This window comes from Abramis brama, assembly GCF_963993115.1.
Source record: "Abramis brama genome assembly, chromosome: 17".
NCBI lineage: Eukaryota > Metazoa > Chordata > Actinopteri > Cypriniformes > Leuciscidae > Abramis > Abramis brama.
The window spans coordinates 3,387,918-3,409,977 of NC_139979.1; the positions used below are offsets into that span (position 1 = coordinate 3,387,918).

The 22,060-nt window shown below is 36.6% G+C and overlaps 1 protein-coding gene across 1 annotated transcript in view; it reads left to right on the plus strand.

Moving 5' to 3' along the window:
• The first annotated feature begins 4,692 nt into the window (after positions 1-4,692).
• The window catches only part of slc9a1a (solute carrier family 9 member A1a), a 46,213-nt gene continuing 28,845 nt past the window's right edge, over positions 4,693-22,060 (plus strand). Inside the window, exon 1 of the mRNA XM_084088358.1 lies at positions 4,693-5,794. Coding sequence (XP_083944484.1) covers positions 5,524-5,794 — 271 coding nt within the window. The 5' untranslated portion in view covers positions 4,693-5,523. The remainder of the gene's footprint in view (positions 5,795-22,060) is intronic.

Consider the following 22,060-nt stretch of genomic DNA (forward strand, 5'->3'; position numbering starts at 1 on the left):
TGTAAAAATGCAGAAAGTTTTGTGTGACGGGTATAGGTTTAGGGGTCGGGTTCAGTTTTTTATTTTATTTTTTGTTCATTCTGGCGTGAAATATGACCTGTATACTTGTTTTAGTAAGAATTACTGTTTGTTTGTGACCTTTTGCATCTTTCCTCTTCGGGTTTCTGTTCCCTGATCAGAATGTGCAGACATTAATTCTATTGTTTATTCATTCAGTCGTGTTTTACATCTATCTTCAGGCAACACACAAATCACATTAGGGAAAATGTGACTGGTTTTGTCTGGACACAAGGATCATGTTTCAGAATACAGTGAGTAAAGCAGAGACCGTTCACAAAGATATACGTAAGGGATAATAAACAGTCAGCTTATAATAACAGATTTTCTTTAACATGCTGGGTAGTTAATTGTATCTAATTATAATAAAAACGTGGCCAAACGATTCAGGTAAATGTATGATACAAACATTAGATCTTTTGTACACCAGTGAGTCATCCAAACTTCTCCTTCCTCATGATTATAGTTATCTGAGTTGTTTACTTGGTTCCACTTGTGGACAGTTGGATCATAAGTCATAAGCGGATTATGAAACTATACCTGCTGGCCTCATTTGGCTGTTTTGGTGACTGTGGTTTCATTTAAAAACACTTATGTCTTATGCCATATGTCTTAGATTGAATAACAGTAATTTAGACACAAAATGCACTTTCCTGGCTGTGTGCCGAGCTGCATTGCAGATTTTTGGCTCTAACTCTCCTTCAGCTGAGAATGAAGGACAGCCAGTTTATGTGCAGTGAAACTGCAGTACAGACATGATGAACGAACCACAGATTCGAGGGAGGGAACCACACAGATTCCTGGAAAGCAGCACAAATAATGTTGTATGACTAACAATAGATTAGGAGTGAACAATAAACCGTGACTTTGTTGAATTGACTGAATCATCCATGTCAAAGCAAGCAGGGTTGCCAGGTCTGCTTGACAATAATAACCCAATTTACCCCAAAAAATAGATTTTTAACATTATAGATTTTAGTTAAAAGATTTTTCTTGCACTAAGGTATCAGCATAATAAAATAAACAAAAAACGAGTCTGATCATCATTAGCCAGGTAATATCTACAAAGTAAGCATGCTACCTTAATTCATTTAAACTGAGATACATAATATAATAGAAAAGTTTACATTACATGCTTGAAAAAATTCTTGCATTAAACATAACTTGTACAAATGACAAATATATAGCACCTTAAAACCAACCATCTGAAAGCTTTGTATGAGCAAAATTGTTATTTCTTGAACGTTTTTCCCTCTGTCCACATCCATTCAAATAATATACATGCAAGGAATCACAACTATCACTTCTGTCTAGCCAGTTGACAATGCCATTTATTTTACAACAACGGCAGAAGGCAAGGTTTCCTGTAATACAGACTTATTTCTGTTTATTAATCATATAACGTTATCGATGGTTGACGACTATATGATTGACTAATGTGGTGCTTTTTTGTCATTTCAAAGCTTGACAGGTTCAGTCTCCATTTACTTTCATTCGGCCTATAGACCTTATGTAGCCCCGCCCCTTTTCAGCGCTGCGCTCGTTGTCTTTTGACTTCCGGTCTGTATTTTCACAGCGATTTTGCGTGTTTATGAATGAACGGCTCGTTTTAAAATCTTCCCGGTCAATGACATTTGTTAAGTCATCTGCTTTAAACATTACAATCTTCATGATAACTTTCGTTAACTTTACATTAAGTAAATCCACTTCAAAAGCTAATTACTCCTGGACAGCAGCACCATAGAAATATACAGAGCGACCGCAAAAACGGAAGTTAAAAGACAATATTTTAAAGATGGCGGCGCCCTCGTTTCTAAGGTCTATATGGAAAAGAGTGACACTAACATATATTAGTGTTCCATTGAAGAAGGAAATTCCTACGGGTCTGATTCTGAAACTACATGAGTTGTGAGAAAATGCATAACGATTTTTTTTTTTTTTTTTTTTTGATTTTATTTGAGACGAATTCTATCCTTTAAGGGATAGTTGACTCAAAAAAAAAAAACAAAAAAAAATGTGTCATTAATTACATTTCAAACCCATAAGACTTTAATTCATCTTCGGAGGCCATTGACAGCCCACATCTGATGAGGTGATGTGAAGAAACACCAAAATTCAATCTGATCATCATATGAAGCGATCGTGTCTCTTTAGAAAATTCGGACTTAACTGCTCAATTCATATAGATTAGTTTTACAATCTCTTTATGAACTTTTTAAAAGCGTCAACGTGGTAGTTGAGCAGCTGTCAATGGAGGGACAGAAAGCCCTCAGATTTCATTTAAAAGATCTTCATTTGTGTTCCGAAGATGAACGAAAGACTTAATGACAGTAATGAGTAGATGAAAAAATTTGTAGACAAACTTTAAGTTGGCATGAAAAAGCCTTGCCAGAAAGTTTGAAGAATTTTTAAAAGCTTGAAGTTTGAAGGTTTTTAGTTTTAATTAGTTTAAATTTTAAGTTTTAGTTTAGTAGTTTTAAAAGTTTGAATGTTTTCAGTTTTAATTAGTTTAAGTTTTAGTTGAGTAGTTTTAAAAGTTTGACGGTTTTCAGTTTAGAAATATTAGATAGAATGGAAGCTTAAACTAGTCTTGATAGTCTAGATAGTAGAATGGCAGCTAGTCTAATGAGCCTCTCCAACTGTCAACATTTGAATTTAGTTTGAAGAAAGAAAGAAAGAAAGAAAAAGAGAGAAAGAAAGAAAGAAAAAGAAAGAAAAAAAAGATAGATAGATAGATAGATAGATAGATAGATAAATAGATAGATAGATAGATAGATAGATAGATAGAAATATTAGTTTGGAAGAAAGAAAGAAAGCTTAAATGAGTCTCAATGAATTAGAAATAGTACATAGAATGGCAGCTGATGGGGTCTAATGAGCCTCTCCAACTGTCAAAATTTTAATTTATACAGTTTAAGTTTAAATAGTCTTGGCTCCATTTGAACATTCCGCCAGAGGCGTCGTCAGCCGATTTTGCCGGGGCTTCAGCCCCGAATGTTTTGAGTGTAGCCCCGAATGTTTTTTGAAAAGTTGACTGACAAATATGAAACTGGACAATAGCCTATGTAAACCCCCGAAATCATAAGTTGCCTTATTTCATTGTGCTTTGGCTTTGCTGCTGTCTCTGACTAGTGATTGTTGAAATCTGTCTCTGCAGACGCACCACGTGAGTGATTAGATCCTAGAATATCTCCAGGATTTGCGCAACAGCAAACAATCTCACAGCAATTAAAAAAAAAAAAAAAAAAAAAAAAAAAAAAACGCAGTCAGCACCGCCGCACAGTCCTCTGTCAGACCAGATGTTGTCAGGCTATATGTCAGTAAAACTCAGAAAAACGAACTTTCCTGTCGTATCAGCCGTGTGCTCGCAGCGTGCACTCTTCAATATCACGCGCAAATGCAGCGCGCCCTGTATCACGCAAAAGAAACTACGAGCATGTAACGTTGTGTTCTGTCGTCAATTAATAACCAAAAGGGAGATTAAAGCTGCGTCATTTTTCATTATTAATATTCTAACATTTTATCAATATTGCAAAGTCATCAAAACTGACTCGTGTCATAAAAAAAAAATTTGTGACCAAAAATGTGAAAAATACATCTAGCCTAAATGATCGTTCTTGACATTCTTTTAACTATAAGCAACCCAATTTGTCTAGATCTGTAATATTATTTCCTTTGTATAATGAGCTTGTCTTTGTTTTAAATTATATTGTATTTTTATTGTGAGTGTGAACTGCTGCACAGTCGTGTGATTTAGGCAGCTTGATTAACATTATTACAATGTATTCCTATTTAACACTGATGTTCTTCGCTAATTACAGAAACTAAAAGCAAAATATAAGTATAAATATTTATAAAATAAACAAACAAAAGATTGCACTGGTGTTTGATTGAAATGTAGCCTAACATCTATGCAAAATAATCCTTGAAAGATTTCTCATTTAAGGCCATTCCTGTTTGGAATATGTGATTGTGTATTGTCAACAATAAGCAGAAACGTTCTGCATTTCCATTTTGTACTGTGGATCATTCATTTCAACATTTATCCTCATTCTCATGTTTAAGAATCTGTTATCTGCTTGACAAATAATTTATGCTACTGCCCACTTACATGCTTTTAAAGCTATTGTTATCCAATTTTTTTTGGCCTTCAAACACCTTAAAATGCACATATGTAGGGCCAAGAAATCCAAATTTTCTCGGGGGAGCATGCCCCCGAACCCCCCTAACTACCTCACATTTGAATGCGCGTGTCTGTGGGGTAATGTGGGCTGGTGTGGCTGCCCCCTGCATATAGACCTACAATATATAGGCTATTATTCTCTTTATCGAATCATGTTATCTTGTAACCCAGCCCCTGATGTTTCGGGCTCAGCCCCTGATGTTTTTAAAACCTAGAAACGCCCCTGCATTCCGCAATGAAAGTCTATGGGATTTTTCCAAGTTTTTATCAGCAATTTAAGGAAAACAGCAAGCCAACTTAATTACTTGAGTAAATCTTGAGTAAATAATGAAATAATTTTCATGTTTTGGGGTGTGAACTGTCCCTTTAAGGATCCCCCAGTTCGACGTGTCTTGGCAACCCAGCGACCCTCCTCTCCACTGGGCGCCGCTGCAGGCCGAGAAAGAGCCCCTCCCTTCGACTTTTCGAAACCTGCCTAAAGGGTGTGTTTTTGGGGCTGTACGTATATTTGTTCTGCATCACGCACTGCAGACATGGGAAAAGGAGTCGGTGTGTGTGAGAAATCCTCAGTTGAATCGCTAAAGGACACTGAATAAGTTCTTTGAGGAGCGCTGAAATGCCCGCGTGACGCTATACCGTGAACACAGAAACGTCATTCGTAGTTAAACGACTTTTCTTGTCATTCGTGATCGGGACAGGACCGCAGGTTGAAGATGTTATCAGAAGAGCAAACATGAAGAAAACGTGACTGGAGGCTTTGGACTGTATCGATGAGGAGTGTTTTGGAGTTGTCATTGAGTGTCCTTTTTCATACAGTGTTTCTGAGGGGCTGATGAGGATGATGATGATGATGATGTTGGAGGACGAAGAAACTGAACATAATTTCTACCTTGTAGTGTAATGCCTTGAGGGAATCTAACGTTACTAACACACATCTATTTATCTGAGGATATATACCCGCATATGTTTCCTAGTTTATATGCAGGTAAATAGCCCACACACACACACACACACACGTCTGTATTTCCTGGTTTTCTCTTCACCTGGTGTTTTAACTAGTGCTTTATCCAAGAGTCCAGGAAGTAACGTTAGGAAACCAAAGAGCCTTAAAGATTTAAGTCAACCCGAAGTCAGAAGATGATCCAGGAACTATCTAGAAGGTTAAAAAGGAACTTCACTATAGAGCTAGTTAAAGCATCGACAGATCTGGTCAGATAATATCGTGTTATTCGTGTATCTGGAGGAGCTTTGATTCCTCTCATCTTCTGAAACGCACAAATATCATGGAGATGAAGATGTTCATCGTTGTCGTGGGGCTCCTGGTGGGCAGTCTGATGCCCATCGGAGGGGCCGCCAGCTCTCCAGACACGGGCACCGGTCACGGGATGTCCCACCCGAGAGATAACGTTAACGGACTCCCGAAACACGGAGGCGAGGGAAATCACACCAGTAACATCAAGAAAAACTTCCCGGTTCTGTCTTTTGATTATGATCACGTCCGGCTGCCCTTTGAGATCTCATTATGGGTGCTCCTGGCTTCCTTGATGAAATTGGGTGAGTATGTTTAGATTTCTATATTCAGTGTCATAATATTTGTGCGTGTGTATGACTATGACCTGTGTGGTGACCTATAGCCTATAATATGTGGTATGAGAGACCCCTTAAAGGGATAGTTCACCCAACAATTAAAATTTCTGTCATTAATTACTCGCACACTTGTTGATTCAAACCTGTAAGATTCATCTTCAGAACACAAATGAAGATCTTTTTGATGAAATAAATGTCCCTCCATTGACAGTCTACGCAACTACCACTTTCAAGCCCCAGAAAGGTAGTAAAGACATCATTAATCCACGTGACTCCAGTGGTTTAACCTCACTTTTATGAAGCGATGCAAGTGCTTTGTGCAAAAACCATAATTTACCTATTAAAATATTAATCTCCAATAAGCGTTCACGAGACTTTCACGTGTTGACGCGTTATTTGAACATGCGTCTGAGATTAATATTTTGTAAATAAAGTGGTACATTGTGTTTTTTTGTTTGTTTGTTTTTTGTAAAAAAAAACATTTCATAGGATTAAACCGCTGGAGTCTAGGGATGTGATGGTGATGAAATGTTTTACCAGTTAATCGACGTGTGACAACGCCTGTAATACCTGTATCACCAGTACCGGGGACGGTTGGGGATGTTGGAGTTTTTTCTACCTCGCTTTTAATTGGCTTTGAATTAGTGTTTTAAATTACCCTCTGCCCAGGGGGAGTTTCTTCTCTGTTCTCACGCTACTCCGTTTACCATGTAAATATTCCCTTTCCACACTGTGACCAAGTTTCTCAAATCTCTACACACACCACTTTATGTGCACAGTCAACAGAACAGTGTTTCACTCTCGCTGCCAGCATAAAGTCTGGTCTAGATTGCAGTTTATCCTGACAACAACTGTCTAGCGGTATTCTGTGTATTAGAGTTTTACAGCATCAGTTTTTGTCTGTATTTATGTATGCATGCATCAGAGTGCTGATGGCGTGCCGTCTGAGACTAGAACAGGGCTGACCTGAGATTCTTACATGCTTGCCGTTAGATGAAACCAGTGGAAGCTTGTTTCCACCACAAAATAAAAAATAAAAAAGGTAATTGCGACTTTATATCTCATAATTCAGACTTTTTTTCATCAGAACTGTGTGATATAAACTCGCAATTGTGTGTGTTAATGTTAGAATTGCGATTATATAAACTATTAAAACTATTGTATTATAAAGTCAGAATTGCGAGATTAAAAAGTCACTATTACTTTTTTTAATATTTTGTCTCTGACCCAAGTGTACGTACTGCACTGGTTCTGCTTGATTAGGGGTGGGTATAATATATGGTTTATTAAAGGGGTGGTTGAATATGATTTCACTTTTCTAACTTTAGTTAATGTGTAATGTTGCTGTTTGATCATAAACAACATCTGCAAAGTTACAACGCTCAAAGTTCAAATCAAAGGGAGATATTTGCTTTTAAAGAAATTGCTTTTTAAGGATTACAACAAACGGCTGGTAGAGACTACACCACATTCCTCCCGGGTTAGTGACATCACCAACACAAAAATTTACATAAACCCCGCCCCCTGAACATGATTTATAGATTATCATGACAGAATATGCTAATCAAAGACTAGAAGATGGTTAACTCCACATCAGCTACATAAATTCATCAACTAACCATTCAGAAATGTCCTGTTGCTTCTACATGTTGTCACTTCTTCTTGAGTCTCTCCATTGTTGTCTGACTCCGGTTTGAACATAAAAGGCTAAAAGTTGTTGAAATTTTCATTGCATGTGTGAGTGAGTGCAAGCTGTTGAAGCTCCGCCCCCTGTGCCGGGAGCAGCAGCTCATTTGCATTTAAAGTGACAGACACAAAAACGGTGCGTTTTTGCTCACCCTTTTAACATGCTATATAAAAATATATGTGTGGTATTTTGAGCTAAAACTTTACACACACACTCACACAATCAAAGACTTATTTTACATCTTGTGAAATGGCATTATACCACCCCTTTAAATAATGTTTTACTTCCTGAGTGAGTTATTATAGATGGGGAAGCGAGATGTGCATAAGGTGGCGATTGTTGTCCAAGGTTTGAGTGTAAATGGAGAATCGTTATGTTTTGAGGAAATACTGCAGTCGTATGATGCGCGAGGAGAGGAACATGCTGGCGAAGAGGGAAGATGAGGTCAGGTATGTGCAAACGCTGAGTCCTTCCTGTTTCAGGAGAGCGTGTGTGTGAGTGAGAGGTTATTTGCCATGACAGTTTCAGCTTCCTGACACACACACTCTCCTCGCAGGAGTGTGAAGCGTTCTGCTCTTCAGCCGCAGTGTTGTTTTAGTGACATCTCAATTCTCATTCCCAGCAGGAGCGTATATTGTGAGGCATCTTGAGCTGCACGATTCTGGGAAAATTTAGATTCACCTTTTTTTTTGCTTTAAATAGAGATCACGATTTTCCCATGATTCCGAACAGACAAACAAAATAGCAAGTGATTTACTTGAGGTTCTGACAAAATTTTAATTGCTTCAGTCAATTTAAAAATGTTGCATTAATTTAAATGAATAATATTTAAAAAAATAAATCGGTTTGCATGTATGATTCAATGACTCACTCATAAATACTTGTTTCATTACTGGATGAGTCAACCAAGCACATCTGTCAATCATAAATTAATCCAGAAGACTCAACTATAGCATGAGTTCTGAAGTCATATAGGTTTATGTGAGGACAAGACACAAATTTATACAATTATTCGCTCATAAGATTTTTAGTGGCTACATTTTCACTGGATGTTAGAGCAAATTTAAGTATAATATGAGGAATTTTTTAAGTATATATGTATAAATTAAATACATAAATTAAATTAAGAAAAATTAAGTATATATGAGGAAGATTATTCACTGATATGATTAAGCAATTTAAGCTGAAATTTTCATTGACTGTTAGAGCAAATTGGACTTTTTATTTCGAAGAATCCTCCCCCAGATATTTTCTGTACAACAATTCATAGTCAGCACATCTGTCAATCAAAAATTTGCCTAGTCCAGATGTTTTATGCACTACATTATATAGTATAATGTTAGTCTTATAAAGTCAAATATATAGGTTTATGTGAAGAAGTTTATGTGATTTTTACTTTTTTATTGCGTGTTAGAGCAAATATATTTATGTATTTTGAGTATCAGACTTAATTTGCTTAAACCCTTTGGTTTTTCTCTTGACTTTCTCGGTTAGGCTGTATTTAGTCTGGCTCCTGTCCTCTGCTTGTCGGCTGTAGCTTTGGCCATTCCTAGTGTTTACATCACAGTCCATCTCTCCAAATGCACTGGCGCCTCTGCAAGGGTTAACATTAATGTTTCAGTGTCTGTTACTTCATTATTAATAAATGCCCATCATGGGGAGTGAGTGCCAGGTCTCACGACTTGAAGACAGCGAGTAGTAGTGAACACAATATGGACTGATTTATAGCTCACGCTCAGGGTTAAAGGCGGGCATACACTGTGCGATGTCTGTGTTAATTCAGCAAGGTTATCTACTCACACTGAACGAGTAGAATCAGCGTGATAAACCCTCGTGCCGGGTTGCGCCTATAGACGATATCATGTATCCAGAGATATTGTCAAAACAAGCATCAGCTATCAATATCAAAATGATTTAGCATTTCCAATTTATGTATTAAATCATTATTATTATTATTTTTGTATTATTAGTATTATTAGGGAAGGCCTGGGCTTCTTTTATTATTAAACTGATAGGCAGAGATGGGCATAAATACATGGAAATGTATTTAAAATACAAATACAAAATACTATGTGAAAAAAATTATTTAAATACAAATACAGTATTTTGTATTTTGAAAATACACAAAATACATGTGAAATTGGCCATCCAGTGCAGGTACAGGTCACAGTGAATGAAGAAACTACATGGGCCTACTGACTTTTCATTCCTAACCACATCTCTTTCTTTCTTTCTTTCTTTCTTTCTTTCTTGCAATTACAAATAAACTTATGCAAAATAGCAGCCATTTATATAGGCTATTTCTGGTTACAATGTAGTCTATTACTTGTGGTGAACTCATATGTAAAACTGTGGAAACCTTTTCTGCTATCTAGCAAAGAATATGGATGGGCGATATGACCAAAATCTCAATTTTACTTTACAGTAACAATATCATGGTTTCATAATTCTCAATATCAGTTTTGATTCCACAGCATACACTGAATTTCAAACTCTTTTGAGGTTTTTTTTTTTGTTTGTTTTTTTTGCAGGTAGTCCAGTGCTTTTTAAGTAATTTTATGTTTATTTTATGTAAAGTTTATTTGTTTCTATAAGTTTATTAAAATTAGAAAGTGTATCTAAAATTTAAAACTAGAATTAATTTAGATTAATTTGACACTGTTTACCCCTTTTTGATTATTATTTTTTATGTACAATAAAACCAAAAGCTGACGATTTTTGTGGTGTATCATTCATCAGTGTTTCTTTTTCCACTCCAACGTTCCAATAACTCCTGCCCAATAAAAGCTGCACGGATATTTACTTACCCCACAAATAGGCCCATCTATGTAAACGATTTAGAAAAAGTTCCATCAATTCAAACTTTATATCATCGCTATGATATAGTGTCATATCACCCAGCCCTAACATGCAGTAATGCTTTAAACACATTTGACAAGCTAGATGATAAAAATCAACAACCGGTCAAGACTGATTGGCTAACGCTATTTTCCCACTTGTGCTCTTTTATTCTTTCATGTTAACTGAAGTGAATAATGCACTATTTTAACTTTAACCAACAAGTAGAATTGATCATGACATTCTCGCCTTATTAAAAAAAAGAAGAAAAAAAATCGCTGATCCAATGCTGAGCTAGTGAATGTCTGAACTAGTTGATGCATAAAATCAATACCCTGATAAAGAGGTTGACTGGCAAAAAGTATTTTATGTATTTTGAAAATACAAAAATACTCATCTTAAATGTATTTTAATACAAATTACATTTGATTTTTTTCCAAAGGCTTTAAAATACAAAATAGTATTTTGTATTTCAAATACGTATTTTAAATACATGTATCTGAAATACTGCCCATCCCTGCTATTATAATTAATTTGCCACGCAATAATTTCATAGCGCATCACCGCATAACCAATGCGCTGTGAGGATAATAAAATATTACATAGAAGCTTCCTCCTTATTGAAAATTGACCTAAAAACATTTAGGTCGATTACAATGAATTATAGGCATATAATTAATTATTAACAGTCTATTATATGTCCGAACACTGCAATAATCAATGAAAATTAAAAACGGCTTTATTTCAAAAACATTGTTTAACAAAATAATAAAAGAGGCACGGTGTAGATACATCGCAGGTGGCTTGGAAGACGTGGGTAATGGTTAATCCATTCATTGCTCTGGTGTTGGTTGTGTCGATTGTTTAGCAAAGAAGGAATTCAAGTTGCCATTCATTTCAAATTCATGTCTTTCAGGAGACCATGTTAAATTCTTTGTCTACAATGACTGGAAAAGCAGCCATTTCTGCATTTCTTTTGGTTAAAACTGTTTACAGCCACTCGTGGTTATCTGATAGTTGGTCCATTGTTAATTCTGTTTTCTCATTTGCATTCTTTCATCGATTCTTACATGCTACCTCTAAAGAGATCTGTGTGAACTGTGACCTCGGGCTGTGAAACTGGTTTGGGCTGTGGTGTCTGTGCTTAGATTAGTCTTTCCACCAGCCCAGTGTCACCCACTGTGAACTCTCGTTAGTTTGATCAACTGATTAGGGCTCAGACAGGATAGAGATCCGGCCTGACCAGTGGGATTACAATAAAGTTCATTTGAATAAGTGTGAACACTGCCATCTGAACCCTGGTGCCACCAAACAAGCGGGCCGAAACGCTGAAAAGATGAGTCTCAGTTCGCTTCCAAACAAACTGATGCGGTTCGAATTAAATATGAACACAACACAGACCAAAGACATGTAAACGAACCAAAAACAGGACATGATGCGACCCTAAAAAGGACATAATTCTCAGTCATACTTGTTTTTTCTCGTCATAGTCGTGATGTTGCCTTCACAGTTCAGTACAGGCGTCAGATCCGCGTGTCCTCGCAGCAGATCTTGGTTTGTGTGTGTGACGGAGGGATTCCTGACGCTGTTTTGACTCCTTTACACATTTTATAAGCTCTTCACGAGTTCTCAGCTGGTCTAAATACCATCATATGTCGGCTAGGCACATACAACTAGCGCATTTAGCCCAGAACACAGCGTAGTTTTGGATATTCGGTTCGTAAAATATACGTCATAAAAGCCTTTTTTTTATTTTTTTATTTTTATCTTTAGGGTCAGTGTTTAAAATGACAGTAGGCACGTTTCCATTAAAGATTTCCGCAAAACCTTTGCGTTTTTTTCTTTTTTTTTTCTAAATATCGACAAAAAACTATTGCGAAATGACGCAGTTTCCATTAACCGATGTTATGCGACTAAAACGTAATTTTTTCCTCTCGCGATAAGTCATACCAAAAATCATGGCAACGGACGTTGGTAAGTTTATATATATATCACAGCCACGTACTGCACTAGACGTTATTATTATTAATGGAAGGAAACGTAGGCGTGTTATCCAAGCATTAATGGCAAGGAAAGACCCTACTGTGAGCGGCACATATGAGGTGTTTCTGGGTTTTTCTCACTCATTTCTGCTCCGAGGTCTTGATTGTGGCATTTCTTTGAGATTTAGAATCCAGTATTTCTGTCATTCTTTCTTCTCAAGAACTGTCTCGTATTCTGTCCAAACACACTGCGCCTTCTAAGTCAGGTGACCTGTAAATGCGCAAAAACCATTGCAGTTTTGCGAAATATTTCTTTTTCGAATTGCCTGAAAAACCACCTCATGCGAGCGCAAAAACTTTTTTGCGATAAATGGGAGTTTTTGCGAAATTGACGTGTTTCCATTGAGCGTGTTTTCAATTCGCAATTTCAATTTGCGCAATTTGAAGGGTAATGGAAACGCGGCTAGTGTGAGTGCTAAGTGAACCAGGACTAAATGCGTTTTCTTTCTTCTTTTTTTCGGACCAAAAGAACCAAGAGTGTGAACACACCCGGCCTAGGGAATCTCAGACCTCAACAACTGTAGAGCATCGGTTGATTGAATGTTCTCTCTGTTTGGCTTTGGTGGGGACTTATTAATCATTAATTGGTATTCTGTGTTTGATCTTATCAGCATTAAAGGCAACCAATTATGTGAACCTTGTTTGACTTTTACCTTTGACACAGCTTTTATGCCATGGTGATTTTTTTTTAATGTAGCCTTCCTTGTAAGTACTAGAGGTGTCACAGTGAGGACATTTTTCCACCCGTATATAAACTTGCAACAACACCGGTTATTAACGATAACGGTAATCGCTTTTGAATGCATGCTTACTTCACTTTCACTTTGAATTCGTCATCACCAGGAATACTGTGTAACACCCGTAACACAGACTATCACAGCAAGCCTTAAACCATAGTATAAGAATCTTGATCATTCCACATTTTGCTCTTTTCACAGCATACTAAGGGGCCTTTACAAATACAGCAATAAAAAAAAAAAATGTTTTTACATAATTTTAAAGAAGTTTAATACTTTTATTCAGCAATGACTCATTGATAAAAAGTGACAGTAAAGACATTTATAATGGTATAAAAGATCTTCATTTCATAGAGATTTCTTATGCTTTTCATCAGTGAATCCTCAAAGTTTTCAAACATTGATAATAATAGAAATGTTTCTTGAGCATCAAATCATCATATTAGAGTGATTTCTGAAGGATCATGTGACACTGAAGACTGGAGTAATGATGCTGAAAATTCAGCTTTGATCACAGGAATAACTTACACTTTACAATACATTCACATAGAAAACAGTTATTTTAATATTGTACAATGTTACTTTTTTTATCAGAAAAATTAAGCCTTTGTGAGCATAAGAGACTTTTTCATAAACATTAAAAATCTTACAGACACCAAACTTTTGTGTATACTATTTTTATGCTCCTTTTTTAAAATTTTCATTTGGTTTAATGATTAGGCCTCGGTATTTTTCCACTGCTTGTTTCTTAATTAATAACATGCAGATAGTCACCTGGCAGCCAATCCCAGTCTCTCACTGAGAAGATGCTGGTTTTTCCCTAGACAGGCTGTTCACTTGCGACCAGGATCGATATGACTCATTGGCACAGCAGTTACAAGCACCTTTGCTGACCCTGTAATCAGAGGAGCGTAACACACAACAGAGTCTTCTCATTTGCATTTCTTGTCCGTTTACCCCTCTGATTTACATGCCAGATGTTTGTTTAGCATGTTCCGTGAAATTTGACTGACTGCTCCAACATCTAAGGCTTAATGCGATGAACAAAACATATGCTTGTTTGGTTCCAAATTTGATAGTTTGTTTTGATGTTTGAAATGCAGATGCATGCAATTCTTGTGCAAGTAAATGATAAAATAAAATGTCTACATGTTGGCACATTTCTACCATTGCACAATGCGTAGATCTTATCCTAGCCCGAGACTCTAAAGTTTCCTGTGCAGGTAGAAGAGATCTGACATGCTCAGTATATCCCTGGGGGTTTGATGTCCCTAGTCTTCTGCCAGGCTGCTCCCATTATAACATTCCCCACAGGCAGCCATGTGTTTCACTGCAGATGAATGCCTGGCGACGAGAACGGCCTGCAGACTTCACTGTGCCCTTGAGAGCATTCTGGGTATACACACTCAGCGATACACACCAACCAGTAGGGCTGGGACGATACACCTATCTCCCGATTCGATACTATCACGATACTTGGGTGCCGATACGATATGTATTGCGTTTTTTTTTTTTTTTTTTAAGAATTGTGATTCTACAAAGATTGCGATTCTGTAATGCAATTTTTTTTTTTAACACTAGACCATCTGTAAAAGTTAAATCATACACTTCTACAGACTGTACGTGATGTATTGAATAAGATGAGTCATATTTACAAAAACTAATCTTCACATCTTTCTGACTTTATTCAGAAGCATCATACAGTACTACATTCTCTTGAATAAATGATTCAATAACAAATACATTTTTTAACAGTCACTTGTCCCCACCTAGTGGCGAAACAATGTAATCGATAAATGCGTTATTTTAAGCATCAAGTTTCTATCAAAAGCTGATTTTGATCGCTATTGTAGACAACAGTGTTCATATTTGAACTTTAAACTTTTATCCAAGTACTTCTATGATCATTTTAACTATTGCATCACAGAAATAATGAACTACGAGGTTGAAAAGACTTGTTTGTGAAGCCGTTTCATGACGACTCTCTCCGGGTCAGTGCCTACACAGATCTGAATGTTGCGATATGATTTTGTCAGTTTAATAGACAGACGAATTGAAAGATCGCGTGGGTGTTTGAATCGAGATCAGTCTTTTAAAGATGAATCGTGCAGCTCTATTGTCTTATCTCTCTCTCAGCACATGAGTAGCGCGAGGGCTTTTCAATGCATTCAGTCTCGCGTCACTCAACACTCATAGATAACGACACATTTCATCCTCTGTTGGAACGAAAGTGGCTAACTTCTGTCAACTTCATTTACAAGCAAGGACAAAAAAAAGCAATTGAATTTGAATTAATATCGTATCTTTTAGAATCGTAAAAAAAAAAAAAAAAAAATCGCGATAGCTAGGTGAATCGATTTATTTATTTTTTTATTTTTTTTATTTTTTTCTTTCTCTCAGCCCTACTAACCAGGCCGAAGACAGAGATTGACTTAGGACAGTCATGTAGATTTTCAAATGAAAAAGTAATCAAAAAGTTTTGGTTGGTGAAAATGGCACCATAAAAGTTTCAGGGGTTCTCAACTCTGGCCCTCGAGATCCAACCCAAATAAAGCACACCCGAACAAGCTAATCAAGGTCTTCCGGATCAGGAAGTTACAGGCGGGAGTGAAACTCTTCAGGACAGTGGACCTCGAGGGCCAGAGTTGAGAACTGCCCTACTGTAGAGTTTCAAATTTGCTGTGACACATTTGAATTCTCACTGGAAATTGATTAGATCTAGAAAAGTAGGCATTTGTTGGCAAAGCTCACAGCAGAATGACGGTTGGAGGGGATTTTCAAACTGGCGTCATCGGAGAAGGAAGGCCATTTTCAGATTTGATTATGGAGATTATGGAGATAATTTTTTTTTTTCTTCTTCTGTGGATTAAAATGCATGGCTGAATTGTTTACAACAAGACTAGTAATGTGTGCTAACAAAGTAAATAGGGGCAATTTTGATTTCAACCTTAAGAAAATAATGTTACAATTTTTATGCACACAATCCCCCTCCCTTCCCTTTTGAAATTATGTACTTTAATGCAAAAAATCTCATTATTCACCGCTGTGATAAAGAAAAAAAAATTACAATTGAAAAATATTTTCAAATTAAAGTAGCATTTCTTGTACATTTTTTTTATTTAGGCATATTTAAATAAAAATATTGACTTGCAGTAAAAACAAAAACAAACAAAAAACACCATTTAAGAATAATGAAAAATGGATGCATGCATACATAGATAGATAGTAAAAAAATTATAAAGTAAAATATTCTGAAGCAATCCAGTTGTTAATTCACATGGAAATGTCACAATGCAAAAAAAAAAAAAATCTAAATGGTCTGTAAAATAGGCTTTACTTTCTTTATACATCAATTAATTTCAAATGTTTTATTATTTTCATTTTCTTTTGCTTTTCATGAGATTCACTCATCAATGCATTCATTTATTTGAGTATTGGTGTTTTAATTGCTTAAACACAAAACCTTGAGTGTTTTTACCTTGGTTAGGGGGTTTAGTGTCATGCAAACAGTTAACCTCAGTAAAGAAATATGGGATTCTAGCAGAGACCACACACACACACACACACACACACACACACACACACACACACACCCTCTAATGCCTCTCTGTCAGGCTAAAGCAAGACTGGCCGACCCACCTGATCAGTTTGGTGGGGAAGAATAGCCTGTTGATGCTCTTCTACGGGTCTGAATGAACAACACCCCGTAGATGATGCACATCTGAAAGCCAGACTCTTTAAAAGTAAAGTAAATGATGTACAGTAATCCTGCCCACTTACAGCCGCAAACGTATGCAGCCATACATGAAACATGATACAGCGAAATCTTCCCAGATGACACTTTTCCACCGCCACAAGGTATATATATCGTCATGCTTGTCTCTCGCCTGACGGTACTTTAGCTGTTACTGATGGGTAATTTAACATTCTGTACGCGTCCATCTCCAATGGCTTGCAGAGGCAGTCATGATGACTTTGCTGCTTGTAATTAAGGGCTGTCAGGACCATTCTCTCTAACGCTGGCAATTTATCGCAGTCTAATGTTCCCTAAAGGACTTTGTAGTGGCATGAAAATGCTTATAAAATCACACATTTAAATGTGCACTGTATCATTATAGCTCCTTTCACACAGCGCGTTGATCCAGGGAAATTGCCGTAAAATTGCTATGCAGTTTTGAACGCAAACACGTCCTGGGTTTGATGCCGGGATCGATGCCGGGATGGGGACCTATAGTAACATTGCCGGGATCAGTCCCGGAACGCGCCCTGTGTGAACAAAATGCCAATGCCGTTAAGGGGTATTTTGTTGCTCTTTTGTCATCAACAAAGAAAGAACGAAAAAACGTCTGCAAACTAGAATGAAGATGAGACCAGGAGCTCCTCACTATCTGCGCTGGAGCTGAGAGCGTTCGCCAGCTTTGTGGAACGGTGCGCGATGCGTTAGTGTACGACCGAATCCAGAAAACAATGCTCGAGCGTGGAAAACCATCGAAAGCGCAGATCATTAGAAAACTTAAGACGCGGCGTAAAAAAATCCAACAAGTGCACGACTACAATGGAAAGAGCCGTAGCAGAAGATTAGACTCGCCTTTCTACAAAACATCCTGACGTCACGTGTCTTTACGGGATCTTTACGGGATGTGTGTGAACGCACTCACTGATTCTGGAAAATCACTGGCAGTGTGAATGAACCAAAATCCCTGTGACGCCCAGTTCCAGGAATGAACTAATATTGTGTTGGTAGTGCCAGTTTGCAACAATTATTAGTTAACACTAAGTTGTCAACACTTCGGGAAAAAAATAATAATTCGTTGTTACACTACATCCTTATGCATCGCTTTCTGCCAGGACTTTTACGTGCTTTTCCCTAACCACGGAAGTGACCTCGACGTGCGGGTTAGCGGTAGCATTAGCCGTCAGGCAAGTGTTATTTAAATAAACTCCTGATGTACTTACAAACTTTCCAATGCCTCGTTTTATGAGTACAGAACCTATTTGTACTACTGTAGAAGTTTGGTCCCATTCTGGGCATTATTAGTGGGGTAATTTACGAGATACAACCTTGGATCCATTAGCGCCTGCACTAAACCATTCGGCTGATGTCTCTAAATAAGCTCTAACTTTAATAATGTTCGACCCGAGGGGGAAAAAGCTTCTGGGGGGGTGTTTGACTCGAGGTCATGGTGCAAAGGACCCTAGGTTGAAATTACTCTGAACCATCCCTTTAATTAACATCCATCATAATATAATTTTTTCATCTCTTCAGTAATTAACTAGAAAGATGTGCAAAAAAGAAGAACATGTAAAGTCAATGAGTTATTTAGATCACAGCTTGTATGCAGGCTTCATTTTTGTAGTGCTGAGATGTTGACATTTGTTATGTGCGAATGACCGGGTTTAAATTGGATGTGCTCAGTGTGTGTGGTAACATGTTTACACTATCAGGCCACACACTGTTTTCTCTCGACACGTGCCGGTATGCCTATCATCCTCAAGACGCGTGGCCCGCTGGCATCAGGCGATGGGCTCTGAATAATTGACAGTCTCCCGTGGGCTCATTGTTGGGTGTTCGAGGGGCCGCACAACAGGCGTGAAGGTTAAATGACCTCGTAATAGCTGAGGGATTCTGGCTCCTCTATTTTGAGTCTTTTTATATAACGCTGATCTATAGGCATGGGCCCGATGAGCACAACCGTATCACAGTATGAGTAATTCTTTATCACGGTAACAGTATCACAATATAGATTTTTGGTTACACTTTATTTTAAGGTGTCATTGTTACAGTGTAATTGTATATTTAAGTACTGAGTAATATTAAGCAACTACATGTACTTACTGTAGGGGTAGGGTAGGATTAGGATTTGGTTGAGGGTTAGTTGCATGAATGCATAATTTACTGTTATTACTATGGTAAGTACATGTAACATATGTAACAAGGACACTGTAAAATAGTGTTATCAGATTTTTTTTTAATTTGTTTGTTTGAATGTTTTTGTCTTGATGATCCAGTAAAACTAAACTGAATTAATACAATTATGTATTTATTTATTTGATGATCCAGTGAAACGAAACTGTAGTGATTTAAAAAAAAAAAGTGTATTACATTTTAATTTTGATAATCGAGTGAAACCAAGCAAGTAATTTTTTTTATTTGTTTGTTTTATAATTGTTTGATAGTTTAGTTTTTATTTATTTGTTTATATGTTAATTATTTATTTCAATTTTGATAATCTAGTGAAATAAATTTTTTTGTTTATTATTTTTTGATAATCCAATAAAACTAAAATTAATTAATTATCTTTTTTGTTGTTGATAATCCATATATCAAAATATTTTATTTTATTATTTGTTTGATTTTAATTTATTTTATATCAATATTATTTGATTTTTATTTATTTTTTAATACACAGAATGTAACAAAACGCAGGGTTTGAACTACTTTTAACTTTATAAATTGTCTCATTGCGTCAAAGTATCCGTCTGCTTTTGAATGATTGTCAGTGGAGAAACATTAGAAACAACATCACTTCCTCCATTAGCTTCTGGATCTTGTTAACCAGCTAAACAAGGTTTGAGCTGCAGAAATGTCCCTAAATGACTCCTCTCCTCCATTACTTCCTGATAAAGCCTCTCAGGCTCGAGGAGGTTTTAATTCAGCTTGTCTCCAGGGTCTTTTATCTGCTGGCTGCTGTCGTGTCAGAGGTGCGTAGGTGGTTACTTACGTAGACAATTGTAATGACTTACTTCAGTTGAAATGAAGATGACGACAGTCTTCAAATAAACCTCCTATTCATTACTGTTCCATGGACAGATACAGACAGGGCTTAGATTAAGCCAGAATTAAGCCTTAGTTCAATTAGGACATTTAAGAAGCATATATATAAACCATTACTGGTGTGAATCTAGAGACAAAACAATAGCAGTAACATATTTTAAGATATGCCAATAAAAGTTGCTTTCAGTTGCATTTTAGTCTGAGCTGAAAGCTGAAACCTTGTCTGTGAAACCAAGGGTTAGTCATTGTCACATGTTTGACCACCGATGGACCGTTCAGATTGATTGAACTGTGTTTATCAGTCACGAGATGAGCGCAGATTTGTGTGGGTTTCTCAGGGCCCTTTCACACCTACCTTGTTTGGTCCGGATTTTCGGACTTTTCAGTTTGATCCAAATCAAAATTACAGGTGTGAACCCTCCCCCAGACCACGGTCCGGACCAAACAGACCAAATTTGGTCAGACGAAAAGAGGTAGTCTCGGTCCGGATCAAACTGAACAAAGGTTTGGTTCGTTTCTAGTGTGAAAGCATTTTCTGTTTGGTTTGGACTTTGACCATTTACAGGAAGTTCACATGACCTTTGGTTCGGACCTTTCAGGTGTGAAAACGCCCTCAGAGTGTGTGTGTGTATGTGTCCTTTAACTATTTCCTCGTTAGTCTTGTTCTCACTGGTATGCTGTGTTACTTTCCATGAGTTAAGCCCCGTGTTTGTCTCCTGAAAACATTCAGCTGTCAAAGCGGTGCATGACTAATGCACTCAAAATATCTGAAGCCAGCTGCAACAAACCCCTTTAGTTAAGAAAAACTTTAGTGATAAAACCCTCACAGTTAAAACTAAAGCTTACGACAAACCAAAGATGATAGACTTGAAGCCAATCATTTGTTTGAGTGTTTTCGGCTCTCAAGAAAACAGTTTGAGTGGCATTATGTTCTTTGTGACCCTGTCGTGATGCTCTGACATTATTCTTCAACTCTGAGGTTCACAGCGGTTTCACATGTCAGCAAAGCAACAGTTGGATCACAGTTTCACACTGCTGTGCAACAGGGCTGCGGCTTAGTTTGCACTGAATTTAAAGTGATTTTATTGGGTTGGCATTTGGATAGTTCCTTTATGGCCATGAAAAAGCTAGTCAAAATTATAACAAACTTGATTGTCATAAAATCTAATTTAGATGAGGAGAGGAGGAATTCGTATCCGGATGCTAATTAATGTTCATAGATCGTAAGCCAGACAGTGAAGTCAGACTATAGCCTGCAAAAATCATCAGATTTACTGAACATAATGTGTTTGTGTGGCTGTCACTTCCACCAGTTCAGTTTGCAAAATCATGTTTCTAAACTGTATTTTAATACATTTAAATACTGTTAAACATGCATAAAAATTAGAATCAACCATATATTATATTATATTATATTATATTATATTATATTATATTATATTATATTATATTATATTATATTATATTATATATTTATTGACGCACTGAAATTTCGGCTACCGAAAATAAATAAATAAATAAATAAATAAATAAATAAATAAATATATATATATATATATATATATATATATAAAAACTTTGTTTCAGCCATTCAATGTTCATTACTCGTTAGTTAGCTAGAAAAAAAAAACTATAGAGAGGAGCATTTTAATAAATAAATGCACTAAATTACATATTCATGATATTTTTACTTAACGGGTTAACTTTGTTTATTAATGAATGTTTGAATAAATCTTTCATGAAAACAAGTTTTTATTACAGCAACCATTTAAATGTTTATATTTGAACAGCGAATTGAAAAACATCATTAAAAAGTTGATATAATGCTGCCTTATGTGCAATTTAAATGACTAATTTATTTAATTTATTATTAAATAAACTATTTTTGGTTTCAGTTTTCGGCTAGATTAAAACATTAATTTTGGTTTCAGTAAAAATTAATTTTGGATGCATCACTAATTACATTTATATTCATGCATTTGGCAGACACTTTTATCCAAAGCGACTTGCATTGCATTTTAAGGTACACATTTACATTCTTATCAGTTCTTGTTAGTTCTTGCTTTCCCTGGGAATCGAACCCATGACCTTGGCGTTGCAAGCGCCAACTAGGGCTGTCACTTTACGTTCAAAAATCGATTGCACAATCGATCG